General features: G+C 36.7%; 1 protein-coding gene across 6 annotated transcripts in view; it reads left to right on the top strand.

Annotated features, from left to right (window-relative positions):
- Mpp6 (membrane palmitoylated protein 6) overlaps positions 1–14,480 on the top strand; it is a 94,206-nt gene that overhangs the window by 41,257 nt on the left and 38,469 nt on the right. For all 6 annotated transcript variants that reach the window (XM_027429590.2, XM_027429591.2, XM_027429592.2 and 3 more), the window contains one exon: positions 955–1,073. In XM_027429590.2, coding sequence (XP_027285391.1) covers positions 957–1,073 — 117 coding nt within the window. In that variant the 5' untranslated portion in view covers positions 955–956. Of the gene's footprint in view, positions 1–954; positions 1,074–14,480 lie in introns of those variants that run through there.

The following is a 14,480-nucleotide window of genomic DNA, read 5'->3' as shown; positions in this document are numbered from 1 at the left end:
TCTGTTGAGAACAGGGGTTTATGTTGACATTTTATATATGTTTAATTGTCCAGGACCAGTTTATAAATGATTAATTGTCCAATTGTTGGGGTGGGAGGAACTTTCTTTTATGGAAAGTCTTGTTCACTATCTGATAATCTATGGATCTGCTTCTAGCGTTTAACTCTTTCTGAATGAGAGGCAAGTGGATTTCTTGAGTTCCAGGCCATCCAGAGCTACACAGTGAAAACCTCTCTCAACTCCCTCACACACACACACCCTATACACACACAAAGGAGAATGTTCTGACATTATTTGGAAAGTTTGTCAAGTTTTAGTTTTAATTCTAAGTGTTTGGTGGAATTTACCAGTGATCTGATTTTGAACGTACAGAAAGTGAGTGAGTGTGTGTGTGTGTGTGTGTGTGTGTGTGTGTGTGTGTGTGTTATTAATCTCTTTACATTGTATAAATTCTTCATATTTTTATTTCCTCTTGGGTAGTATCTTCAAAGTTAAACAAAAAGCAAATGAGTTTTAAGTATGTTTGCATTAAGTGTAGTCTTATAAAATCAAAGCTGTATTTAAACATTCATCCAATTCATGGAACAGCAATTAATGTTAAACTCAGCGTTTAACTATTTATTTATTTATTTATTTATTTATTTATTTATTGGTTTTTTTCGAGACAGGGTTTCTCTGTGGCTTTGGAGCCTATCGTGGAAGTAGCTCTTGTAGACCAGGCTGGTCTCAAACTCACAGAGATCCATCCACCTGCCTCTGCCTCCCGAGTGCTGGGATTAAAGGTGTGCGCCACCAACGCCCGGCAACAATTTATTTTTTTCGATAAGATTTTTCAAAAGAGTTTTGCTAATTTCTTTTTATTTGTATGACTTTATATTCTTACTCCATAATGGCCTGGAATTTGAGTATTCCTTTATGTATTCACTGATTCTTACGTGGCTTTTATCTCATCAGAAATGCAGCAAGTTTTGGAAAACCTTACGGAACTGCCCTCATCTACTGGAGCAGAAGAAATAGACCTAATTTTTCTCAAAGGGATTATGGAGAATCCTATTGTGAAATCACTTGCTAAGGTATAGTAGTTTATTCATGATTACTGAAGGACTTTGAAAATTGTTTTTGTGGAAGTGTTTTCAGTGATCACCATTTTGTCATTTAGTTGATACACCTTTCTGCATAGTTTGCAAATAACACTTGTCACATAATGAAATGTTAATGTATGCAAAGGTAAGGTTTACTTGCCATTTTTATTCTGCCTTTAGAAAATGGGATGACTCTTAGCTTTTGACCTATAGTACCTTAAAGCTAGACAAGTCATACAGTACAGGGTTGAGCTTGAAGCCTGTGAAAGGGATTTTGGTTCTGTCTTCACTTTCAACCAAAAAGGTGGTTGGTTTTTTTGTTGTTGTTTTTTGTTTGTGATTGTAATTTATACCTGCTTATCATTTAAATTTGTAATCACTTTTTTGTTTTTAGTTCTTCTATTTTGAAATTTTAAATTTTCTTCCAAACCCTATTATTTTAGATGTGTTTTCTTAATTAACTCTGGAACAAATATTATTAACTCACTTTATACACAACTTTTTTATAGCCGTATTTGTAGTCCTATTTTATTTCACTTGCAGTTTCTTAGTAATTCGTTTTTTGAACATCAGGGAAGCTCAGTGTATTTGTTGTCTGTTTCACATCCTGCTGGCTCAGACCTTAGAATTGTTCCAGGTAGCTTTTGCTTTGGGAAAGCCGTTCTGATTGTCCTCCAGACTCTCTTTCGTGGACGCATTGCACTGCTAGAATGAAGATCTCACCTATGTGGGTTTTTTGTTTGTTTGTTTTTTATTTCTTAATTGTGTTTTAAGGCTTCTGAAAACCATTTTTCCTTTTCCTTTGGTAAATATGAGTTAACGTGGTTCATTCATCACATTTACTCATGATGAGGTCATGTGTAAGAAGGCGTTTTCATAGTGTGTATTTGATATTGCTATATTGTCATAACATACAGGATATTCTTTACTTTCACATTCTGACTGCTTACCCTGTACCTTGACAGCTACTGTGTTGAGGTTCAGCTTCAGCACCGGTGGAAGTAAGTAGGAGCTATTTAAGCCTATATTAAAAATGGTTTGCCTTGGGCTCCTGTTGGTCAATAGTTGTACTCTTTTCTTATCTTATACTATTGATTGTCTCTGAATCACTTTTATCCCTGCTCTCATGTTTAATTTAAGGCTTTTATGTAGATTTAGGCATTTTAATAATATGTAAGACATTTTATAGTATACTTATAGTTTCCTAAGGTCTTTAAAATATACTAGAGTAAATAATAGGGCCAAGGGTTAGGACAGTGTATTCTAACCTTGTCTTTTCAGTGCTCTATTTAACGTAGAGTAATGGTATTTATGTGTTTTTATTCCTAACAACTTCTATGAGTGAAAAATGGATTGGTTTGTACCACCTATGATGGACTTTCAAAGGATCACTAGATCACCATTCTTAGCAGTGGAAATGGTTGGTTTACTTTAGAACACACAAGGAACAACTGTACTCTTTTTGATTAAAAATAAAGGCTGGGCAAATACTCAGAGTAAAGTACAGTGCAAGTGTGATTACCTGAATTCAATTCAAATCCACCTAAAGCCTGGCACTGGCTGTGTGTGTGTGTGTGTCTGTGTGTGTGTCTGTGTGTGTGTGTCTGTGTCTGTGTGTCTGTGTGTGAGCAAGAAAAAACAAAAAGAGACACTTTGTTTCAAATAAGGTGGAAGGCTAGGACTGATACCCAAATTGGTCTCTTCACTTGCTCTATGGTATAATGGGTGTATGTAACTATCTACACACACACACACACACACACACACACACACACACTCTTCTTGGTTGGTTGCTCTCTCATGTCCCTTCCTGTCTAGTCTGTCTCTCTTATAGACAACATAGGTACACAAAAGATAAACAGAATCGATCAATGGCATCCAACATTCAGGCAGATTTCAAATAAATAAAAACAGTGGTAATTTAAATACTCATAGAGTAGAAAGAATTTGCAGAGTGAGGGGAGAACTGTTTCTAAGTAAGTCACAGCAATCCAGTTCTCTCACTGCAACAAGAGATCAGAGAGAGAAGCTAGACGTGTGGAGAGGCAGGGTTATATGATTGATAATCAGCAGGAAAGAAGTGGAAGTGGTATCATGAATTATCCTTTTAGAATTTGTAAATAAGGACTTGAATGGACGTTAGCCCATCTTAATAAAAAGAAAAAAAGAGAAGACGTGTAAAATACTGACACTAGAGAATCTGAATCAAATCTAATTGACATTTTAACACTAAAATACAGTATCTGAAATTATCTCATTTGATAGGTTTAAGTATTAGAAGACTTGCTGCAGAAGGAAAGAATTGCTAAATCTAAAAATTGATCAACAGAAAAATCCCAGATGAAGCTCATAGAAAGTTTAATCAAAATATAGAACAGTGACTATTCTTGTGTGTGAGATGCACACACAAGCTCTAATATGTGTGCGTTTCACATTCCAGACAAGAACAGGGAGAGAAAGTAGAAATGGTTTTAAATGTGCTGATCAGAAAATAGATGAGTGTTAGGTCTCAGAAAGAAACCCTGGACAGATGGCTGACTGAGGTGCCTATTTAACACATCAGAGTGGACGATGGCTTTCAGGTGCCTCCCAGCATCTCTTTATCCTTACAAATACAGAGTTATTCTGGGTAGCATCCCTAACCACCTACCCTAACCCTCTCCAGCCCCTGAGCTTCTCTTCCCTGTATAACTTAGCCATTTTGGCTACATGGCTTCTTGCCTCCTGTTTCCTGGCTCACTCTTGGTTCTCTTGTTTCCTGGTCCCCTTTTCTTTCCTCTCCCTTCTTTTCTTCCTTTCTCGGTCTTCCTGTGCCTCCTCCCCACCTCCTAACATGGCCTGGTTCAGTCTGGACCCTTCCAGATGCCTCTGGCTGTTCTCTCCCTCATATCTATAATAAACCTTCTCCTCAGCCATACCTTGGAGCATCCATGTCCTCATTTTTCATTCAATGAATAATATAAACTGACAGTCTCAAGAGGCTAGGTGAGAAATAAAAAGAAAACCTATCTACATTTTGAAATTTAAATACAAAGTAAATTTGTAAAGCAAACAAATGAAAGAAGAAAGACAATTAGGAAGAAGATGGGTAATGATAAAACAGGAATTCTGAAATTCCTAATGAGAATTGAGAATTTTTTCATATAACAAAAAGGAAACACCAACAACCTTGCATTCCCTTCCAGCAAAAACAGCCTTCAAATACTAAAATACTTTTTTTCCAGACAAAGAGAATTGATATTTATTTATTCTACAAAAAATGCAAGAGAAAGTTCTTCTGACAGAATGACAAAGGAAAGGGGCAGTTTGTGGATACACATAAAATATGCTTTTAAAATGAAGTACTGTCACATAACATTTATACACGTGTGCAATGTGAATATGATCGCTCCAAAAGAGGACAGATTTAGGTATACTGGCTCACACCTAGAAAAGCAGAGTCAAAATCATCTTCAGAAATATCCCCAAATAATTAGAAATTAAATACTATGCCTTAGTTAGGGTTTCTATTGCTGTGATAATACACTGACCAAAAGTAACTGTTAGGAAAGGGTTTGTCTCATCCTATACTTCAAGCTGAACAGTCTATCACTGAAGGAAGTTAGGACAGGAACTTGGAGGCAGGAATTGAAGCAGAAACCATGGAAGACTGCTACTTACTGGCTTGTTCTTCCTGGCTTTCTCAGCCTGCTTTCTTAACCCAGGACCACTTGCCCAGTCATAGTGGGCTGGCACCACCCATAGTGGGCTGGCACTCCCATATCAACCATTAGTCAAGGAAATGCCCCACATGCTTGCCTCCAGGCCAACCTTATGCATTGTCTCCATTGAGCTTCCTTCCTCCCAGATGTCTCGAGTTTATGTCACGTTGACAATAAACTAAGGACGGCTATTAGAAAGCCAGGAGTAAAGGAAGAAATCACAGAAAATATCTTGAACTGAGTGAAGAAATGCAAATGCATGACAAAACTTATAATATGCTACAAAGCAAAACTTAAAGGAAATGCCTGTGTTAGAAAATAGCAATGCCCAAGTGAACAAACACAATGCAAAATATACAGAAAGAAGTAAACAATAAAAATGTGGCATAAAAAGATAAATAAAGATATTACAACTTATGATAATATTAGTAAACTCGAATACCTCCAACTAGAAATTACTGCCTTAGGGGTTTAAAGAAAAAAAGAGGACACCACAGCAAATCCACAGACATTGTTGCAAGGATATTAAGAAATTTATGACCTGGGGCTGGAGAGATGGCTCAGTAGTTAAGAGAACTGGCTCACAACATTATGTAACTCCAGTTCAAGGGGATCCAGTGCCCTCTTCTGGCTTCTGTGGATGTGAAGCATGCATGTGGTACACAGACATACATACAGACAAAATACTCATAAAGTAAACATTTATCTTTTTGTTGTTGTTGTTGTTTTTGTTTTGTTTTTTGAGACTGCTTCTGTGTACAGCCCTGGTTGTCCCAGAAATCCCCCATGTAGACCATGCTGGGAGATCCACCTTGCTTTTGCCTCCCAAGTGCTGGGTTTGAACAGTTTTGTGACCATGACTGTGACAACTTAAGTATAGCTTTAGTGTCTTGAAAGAGAAGCCTCATGTAAGAAAACTTCAGTAGTGGTGTATCTTGTTTTCAAAATTGGGGATTTGAAGTTTAAAACCATTGTACAAAAGAAGCTTCAAATCTCTTTACCATAAATTCTACCAAACATTTAATGAAGAAATAATACTAATTTTTTCCAGAAAAGGGAAAAGGAAGAAACACTAGTGTTACCTTGAATATAAAAAATATTTTGATGAAAGAAAATTATGGAGTTGTATTCCTGACAAACATAAATGTAAAAGTATTTTTGTTTAATTTTATATGTGTAAGTGTCTTTTCTCCATTGCATGTTTTTTGCTTTGTTCTCAAATATCAGATGACTGTAGTTATGAGAACTTACCTTGGGTTTATTCCATTGGTTTGCATGTATGTTTTTGTGCCAGTACCACATTTTTTTTTTTTTAATCATAATGGCTCTACACTGTATCATAAAGTCTGAACTAGCAATCCCTCTAGCATTCTTTTGGCTATCTGGGGCCTTTTCTGATTCCATGCAAATTCTGGCTTAGTTTTGTTTCATCCCTCTGTCTGTGAGGACTATTGTGGGTCTTTTAATTGGGATTGCATTAAATCTGTGAATGGCTTTTGGTCGAATGGCCATTTCACATTAATTCTACCATTCCATGAGCATGGGATGTCTTTCCATCTTTTCGTATCTTTATCTCTTTCTTCAGAGATTTGAAGTTTTCATAGTAGAGTCCTTTTAAGTGGTTAGGTTTATTCTTGATATTTTATTAGTCTTGATGCTATTGTAACTGGGAGTGTCTGTGATCTCTTTTTTAGTGTGTTTGTTGTTGGTATAGAAAAGCTACTAATTTTTATAAGTTGATTTTGTACCCTGCCATTTTGCTGAATTGTTGTTTCCAGAAGTTTTCTGGTGGTATTCCTGGGATCTCTTATATATAATATTCATATGCAAATAGAAATAATTTGACTTCTTATTTTCATATTTATAACTCTTTAATTTCCTTCTCTTGCCTTATTGCTGTGACTGTTGCTTTCAGCATTTTATTGAAAAGAAGTGGGGATAATATAGCTTTTATTATGTTGAGGTATGTTCCCGACAGTCCTACTCTGCCTAGGACTTTTTATCATTAAGGCATGTTGGATTTTGTTAAAGGCCTTTTCTGGTTCTATTGAGATGATTATGTGATTTTGTCTTGTAAGTCCATTTATATGACTTAAGTATGTTGAACCAACTCTGCATTTTTCTTTTTGATATATGCTTGTGATTCAGTATGCTATTGTTTATTAAGGATTTTGTATCTTCATCAAAGATATTGCTATGTAGTTTTATTTTGTTGTGTCTTTATCTGATTTGGGTATTATAGTAATACTAGCCTCATAGAACAACTGTAACACGGAAAATAAAAGATCCAGGAGCTGATAATGGGGTTCAAACTTTAAGCTGAATATCAGAAAAGCAAAGCAACTGGCCATGAGCTCTTCACCAAGTCTTAAACTGCTGCCTCTTCTCAGTGTGGCTGGAGAACAAATGTCTATACTGAATACTTGCTGCTGTCTTTTATACCCCTCTAGTTCCGGGATTAAAGGTGTGAGCTATAATTCTCTTTTAGACTGATTCAATCTTGTGTCGATCTGGTGGCCTTAGACTCACAGAGATCTGTCTTCCTCTTAATCCTGAGTCCTAGAATTAAAGGTGTGTCCCACCACCTCCTAGCTTCTGGCTGCTGGGATTAAAGGTGTGTGTCACCACTCTCTGATCTCTATAGCTTGAGGCTGACTTTGCTTTTCTGAATCCTCAGTCAAGCTTTAATAAATCATAAATAATGTATCACTACAAACAAGTTTGGGTATGTTCCTTCTGTTTTTAATTTCTTTTTCTTCTTCCTTTCTCTCTCTTTTAAGAGTTTAAGAAGGATTAGTTACAGATCTTTCAAATTCTGTGAATCCATCAGGGCCTGGATTTTTTTTTTTTTTTTTTTTAAGCAAAAGACTTTTTAATACTGTTTTCAATATCTTCCTTTGTAATAGGTCTGTTTAGGTTGTTAGGGTTTCTATTGCTGTGAAGAGATACTGTGACCACAGCAACTCTTATAAAGAAAACATTTAATTGAGCAGACATCATGCTGGAGAAGGAGCATAAATGAGACCTCACAGCCCTCCTCCACAGTGACTTACTTTCTCCAATAAGGCCACACCTCCTAATAGTGCCACCTCCCTTGAGGGCCATTTTACTTCAAACCACCACAGTCTTTTTCTGGTTTAACTTTGTTTTTTTTTGGGGGGGGGATTAAAATCAAGAAATTCATCTAGTTTTTAAAAATATATTTTTCAACTTAGTGGAATACAGGTTTTTAGAGTATTCCCATATGATACTATATATGTATCTTGGGTGTCTGTTGTAATGATTCCCTGTTAATTTCTGAATCTGTTAATTTGGATCATCTCTTCCTTTCTTTTGCTTAGTTGGGGTAGGGATCTGTTGCTCTTGTTTATCTTCTCTAAGAACCTACTCTTGCATTAATTGATTCTTTGTTTTCTTTGTTTCTGCTTTATTAATTTTTGCTTTAAATCTTATAATTTCTTTCAGTATGCTGACTTTGGGCTTGTTTTGAACTTGTTGATTTTCTCTTTGACCCCACTTATCATTCAGTAATGATTTGCTTAATCTCCATCATCGTATCTATCATTATACACTGTCTGGGGTTTTGTTTGCTGTCATTTTTAGTTTATACTGGTTGGATAAATGTCTGGGATATCTACAATATTTCTGTGTTTGTTAAGGTTTGTTTTGTGTTCCAGCACGTGGTCTGTGTCAGAGCTTCCATGTGTGACTTTGGCATGTAGGTAGAATATTTAATATCTCCATTTGATTAATCTGAGGCTCTTCTGCTTATTTTTTGTTCAAAGGACTTATCTACTAGAATAAGTTGTGATGTTGAAATCACTTAAAATTATTGGCTTTGTGTTAATCTGTGTGATTAATTCCATTAGTATGATTTTTATGAAATTAGGTATGCCGGAGATTGTTGCATATGTTTGGCATTGTGATATTTTACTGAGTAATTGATACCTTGATTAGGATTCTGTTCCTTTTGTCTCTCCTACTTCGTTTTAGTTTAAAATCTTACTTTGTCAGATATTAGGTTGACAATGCTTGCTTGTTTCTTGATTCCATTTGCTTGGAATACTTTTTTAATGTCCTTTCACTTTAAAGTGATACCTATCTTTAAAGCTGAGTTTCTGTAGACAATAGATAGATGTATTTTTTTTTTTTTTGATCCATTCAGTCAGCCTGTGTTTTTTGATTGGATAATTGAGGCCATTACTATTTAGTTATTTTTGAGATGTGTTTGTTGTGTTCCTTGTGTTGTTGTTGGGTTTTGGTTTTTGTTTTGTTTGATGTTAAAGGACTAGGAAGTTTGATGAGAAGTACCCTGCTTGGCCATTCTTTGTTTTTGTGATGTAACCTGGGAATGTGGACTTTTGTCTTTGGTTTTGAGTCTGATCTGATAATCTGGTCTTCCTTAAATTGGGCCAGTACTGGAGATGCCTGTCCTAAACTAGTCCAGGTTAAACTGATAGATGAGCTATTTAGTTGAATCAGGGAAAGATAGCTTCAAACCACAGGTTTAGGCCTGCTAGTGCAGAGATGGCAACAGGAAGAGGGGAGGATAGTAGAAAAAAGGAGACTTTTCAGTCAGAGGTGGTCTTGAAGAAAGATTTGCAGGCCACAGATCTGGAACTAGGCCTTTGGATGTAGAGATGGCTACAGGTACAGGGTTAAGAGGGTTAAGAAGATTTTTTTTTTTTTTTTTTAAAAAAGGGAGGAAGTGACTTCCCCAGCAAAGGTGTCTTAGGAACAGGAAATGTTCCTGGGCAATAAATAGTCTGGACCTAGGTTTGTGGGGTACCAGATTGTGGTAGTTTACAGAAGGGCGGGGGAAAGGAAGAAGGGTCTTACCCTATGTCTTAGTTACACATTTTATAGTCTTAAAGAGACCGTGACCAAGTCAGCTAACAGAAGAAACAGTTTATTGGGGTTTACAGTTTCAGAGGGTGAGTCCGTGGCCATCACAATTGGGAGCATGGTGGCAGGCAGGCAGATCCACAAGCAGAAAACAAAGAGAGCTAACTGGGAATATCGTGGGCTTTTGAATCTTCAAAGCCCAACCCCTAGTGAAACACCTTCTCCAACAAGGCCTCACCTTCTAATGTTTCCTAAACAATTCTACCACTAAGTACCAAATATCCAAATAAATGAGCCTGTGAGGCCATTCTCCTGCAAACCACCATACCAGGACAGGTGGCTCCTGAACAAAGGGAGTTCTTAGGTTCCTGGGACTGTAACTAGGCCCATGTCATGCTTACAATGATTATGGAGTTATGATGGGGTTTTATGTATTTTAGATACAGCAATTATTTTGTTTTTGGTTTTTGTTTTGGCTTTTTGAAATAGGGTTTCTCTGTGTAACCCTGACTGTCTTTGAACTCACAGAGATCCACCTGCTTCTGCCTCCAGGGTACTGGGATTAAAGGTGTGTGCCACCACCTCCAGCTCAGATATTGGTAATTTATCTGGCAAATAATTTACAAATATTTTCACCTAATCAGTAAGTCAACTTTCCAGTTTCCTCATTTTACATTGTGTGTGTATGCATGGACTTCTGAGTATATATTCACATTCATGTGTGTGTGCGAAAGCATCAGCATGCCAAGGTACATTTATGCAGGCCAAAGAACAACTTCAGCTGACAACCTTCATCTTCCATCTTGTTTGAGGCAGAGCCTCTGTTTTTCTACTACACAAGGCAGACCCACAAGCATACAGGGATTTATCTTGTCTCCCTTTCCCATCTTCCTTAGGAGTGCTAGGATTATAAACTCTGCTACCATGTATCTGGCTTTTTAAATGGACTCCAGGGATTTGAATTCATCTTGACACTCGATTTAGCTACTGAGGTATCTCCCAAGCCCTGCAGTATATTTTGAAATACAAAAATTGTAAACCTGAATATTAGTCACTTTTCCCCATTTACTGGTGGTATTTTAATGTCATGTGTATGAATCCTTTGCTAAATCTAAAAGTGTTTACCTCTATGTTTCCTAGGAATTTTTATAGTTTTAGTTTTTAGATTTAGCTCTTGGATCCATCTCATAAGTTACTTTTTACATGTAGTATGAGATAAGTTTACAACTTTTTTTTATGTGCCAAACTATTCTGTTTGCTGAAAACACTAGTCTTTCCCCGGGACACTGGGAGTTTGGGCATCCTTGCTTGACTAACAGAACAATTGACCATTGCTTCGTGGGTATATTTGATTATTTTAATTCAGTTCCATTCAGCTTTTTGTCTTGTAACAGATAAACACTATTTTGTTGCTTTTAATAAGTTTTTTGTAGAGGTCAGGAACCGCTGAGTAAATGTGTTTCGTTGACATGGGCATGGCCATTTTAAGGACTCCAGTGCCCCAGCCCCATTGAAGTGGTAAAGCCTTCTCCTTAGTAAGACTATGAGAAATGGCAGAACCTTCCTTGGGTTCTGAATGAGAGCGTTGATGGTATGTGCAAAAAATTACCACTATAGCTTTCTCCCACAAGATGATCATCACCTGAAAACTGCTCCTCTCTGGAGACTGCTCCTAATGAGATTAGCTAAACCCAGCTCCTTGATTCAACTGTAAACCCTGCCTCCCCATTCAACTGTATATGATAAACCCACTGAGCTTCTGGGGTGCTACAGCTTCTTCATTGGAGAACCCAAACTACTTGATCTCAGCTTTCTTTGTGTTCCATGGCTGTCTTGTCTTTTCTTTCAATCTTTCTTTCTTTCTTTCTTTCTTTCTTTCTTTCTTTCTTTCTTTCTTTCGTTTGTTTTGTTTCTTTGAGACAGAGTTCCTCTGTGTAACAGCCCTAGCTGTCCTAAAACTCAATTTTGTAGACCAGGCTGGCCTCAAATTCACAGAGATCCACCTGCCTTTGTCTTTTCTTTACTCCCTCACCTGAGGTCATGCAAAGACAGGCAAGTTTTGAAGCCAGGAAGTGTGATTTTCCTTTATTTGTATTTTTCTTTTTCGGGGTTTGGTTGGTTGGTTGCTTGTTTTTGTTTGTTTGTTTGTTTGTTTGCTTGTTTGATTTGTTTTTGCTTTTTGGCATGCTTAGGTCCTTTGCTGTATGTATGAATTTTAGAATTAGTCTGTTAGTTGCTAAGTCACCTGTGTTTCCAGTAGCTATTACTGTGAATCTTTTGATCATTTAGGAACTTTCAAGTTGAGAGTTACTGTCCTCTGTATTGGTTAGTCTTCTATCAATGTGATACAAGGTAGAGTCAGTCTTCTGAGAGGAGGTTACCTCAATTGAGAAAATGCCTCCATAAGGTCAGGCTCTAGGCAAGCCTGTATAGGGCTTTTTCTTAGTGATCAATGAGAGGGGCCCAGCCCATTGTGGGTGGAGACACCTTTGTACTGGGAGTCCTGTGTTCTATAAGAAAGCAAGCCATAGGAAGCAAGTCAGTAAGCAGCACCCCTCTATGGCTTCTGCATCAGCTCCTGCCTCCGGGTTCTTGCCCTGTTTGAGTTTCTGCCTTGGCTTCTCTCAGAGGACTATGACTCAGGGTATGTAAGCAAAATACCCCCTTAACTCCCCAAGTGGCTTTTGGTCATGGTGTTTCATCACAGCAATAGTAACCTTAACTAATACACCATCTAACAGTGTTAAAACTTGTAATCTAACATCTAAAACTTATAATCTTATTTACATTTATTTGAATCTTTTAGTTTCTTTTAACAATGTGTTTTGTTTTGTTTTGTTTTTCGAGACAGGGTTTCTCTGTGGCTTTGGAGCCCTATCCTGGAACTAGCTCTTGTAGACCAGGCTGGTCTTGAACTCACAGAGATTCACTTGCCTCTGCCTCCCGAGTGCTGGGACTAAAGGTGTGCGCCACCACCGCCCGGCATTTAACAATGTTTTATAGATTTATAAGTTTCCATTTGTTTTTGGTTTTTTTTTTGAAACATACTCAAATGTTGTTTTTTGTTGCTATTATGAATGCTTTCTTAAATTTCATTTTCAGATTTTCTTCCTGTCATACAAAAACTCTTGATTTTGCATATTGATCTCTTATTGTACAACTTTGTTAAACTTGTTGGTTCTAATTTTTTTTTAATGTACCCCCTGAGGATTTTGTAAGTAGGAGACCATGTCATAAGTGGATAAAAATAGCTTTATCCCTCCCCCCCACCATTCTGGATAACTTTTGTTTCTTGACTTCTTGCCCTGACTAGAACACTCCAGTACAAATACTGACTAGAAGTAAGAGTGCTATCTTTTTTGTTTCTAGATCTTAGTGGGAAGCATTGAGTCTCTCTCACTAACAAATATAATGGAGTTGTAGGCCTGTGTTATGTATGAGCCTACATCACGCATCCCAAGACACCTATATTCTGTAAAGTGAATGTTATTTTCCATTGGAATTTTCTTGGTCATTTTGGTAGATTTTTATATGGCCTTTGTTAGAGATTATGCTATTAATATATATTCATGCTATGCCTCATTTTGTACATATTTAATCTTTAGGACAGATTCTTAGAAAAAAGTCACTTAATTTTATAAGATTTGATTAAATTGTTCATGTGTGTGTTCTCACTAGAAAAATGTATGCAAATGTCTTTTTCCTACTTTCTCACTAACTTGGTCTGTTAGCAGGGATGTTGACAATTTAATGAAAAGAAGGAACATTTTTGTATAGTTTTCATTTGTACTTCTCTTATACATGTAGTTTTGTATTTTTTCATTTGTTTAGAAGTTTTAATTTCCCTTCCTGTGATTTTTTTTTTGTTCATATTCTTAATTAGTTAGGCAATTGGTTTGTAAAAGACCTTTCTGTAAAGAGAAATTAGCCTTTGTGTGTAATGTGACTTGTGTCTTGACTTTAGTTTTTGTGTCTTAGCATTGTTGATTCCTGATGAGAAGTGCTTAAATGTTTGCATAGTCACATAAAATTAGACGTGTGTGTGTGTGTGTGTGTGTGTGTGTGTGTGTGTGTGTGTGTGTGTGTGTGTGTTTTGTGGCTTGATTTTTGTGTTGTGTAAAAAGTTGTTTCCAACACTTAATATAAAAAGATACATGTTTAATACTAAGAAAACCAAACTTCTTTAGAAAAAAAATCTTGCTTCTCTCTTAGAAAGAAAAACTGGCAAATTCCATGTAGTTGCTGGCATCTGTGTGGCTCTAATTCTGCAGCGATCATACAGTGGTTTTTAAATGCTCTGTAATATACCTTACCTAGTAAAATTTGAGCTCCATTTGGACAGCGTGGTGATTTCTGAGAAGTCCTTTTCTTATTAGAGAGTTCCATTCTAGTTAGCATAGGCCTCCTCTTTTGTTTGGACCCAAGTTCTTTATGTTTGATGTCACGTGTATACAAAGCAGGGAAGGTATATAGCTCCTCTGTTCTTGCCTTGATTCAATGCCCATTCAAGTTCTTATTCTGGGATCTTTTTGGACTTGTCTAGTATTTAGGAGTTTCGATCCTTAGATAAAAGAAAATTAGCTTTTACACAAGCTAAATTCATTTCCCATTCATGTACCTTGTCCATAAAATATTTAATAAGGAATGACCACATACTTAGCCCTGTGTAAGAAAATAAAAAGAAAGTTTATATATGAGTCTTGCTCTTTAAGGGTCAACAAGGCAAGGTTGCAAACAGTAAGTAACACTGCTACTTTACTAATGCTATTATTATTAAGAACTATATTGGTTATTTATATTTTTTTGTTTGCAAGTATGCAAGGACAGTACTCGAGTAAAATAGCCAGAAATT

This window comes from Cricetulus griseus, chromosome 8 (genome assembly GCF_003668045.3).
Source record: "Cricetulus griseus strain 17A/GY chromosome 8, alternate assembly CriGri-PICRH-1.0, whole genome shotgun sequence".
Lineage (NCBI taxonomy): Eukaryota > Metazoa > Chordata > Mammalia > Rodentia > Cricetidae > Cricetulus > Cricetulus griseus.
This window is presented reverse-complemented; position numbering and strand designations above follow the sequence as displayed.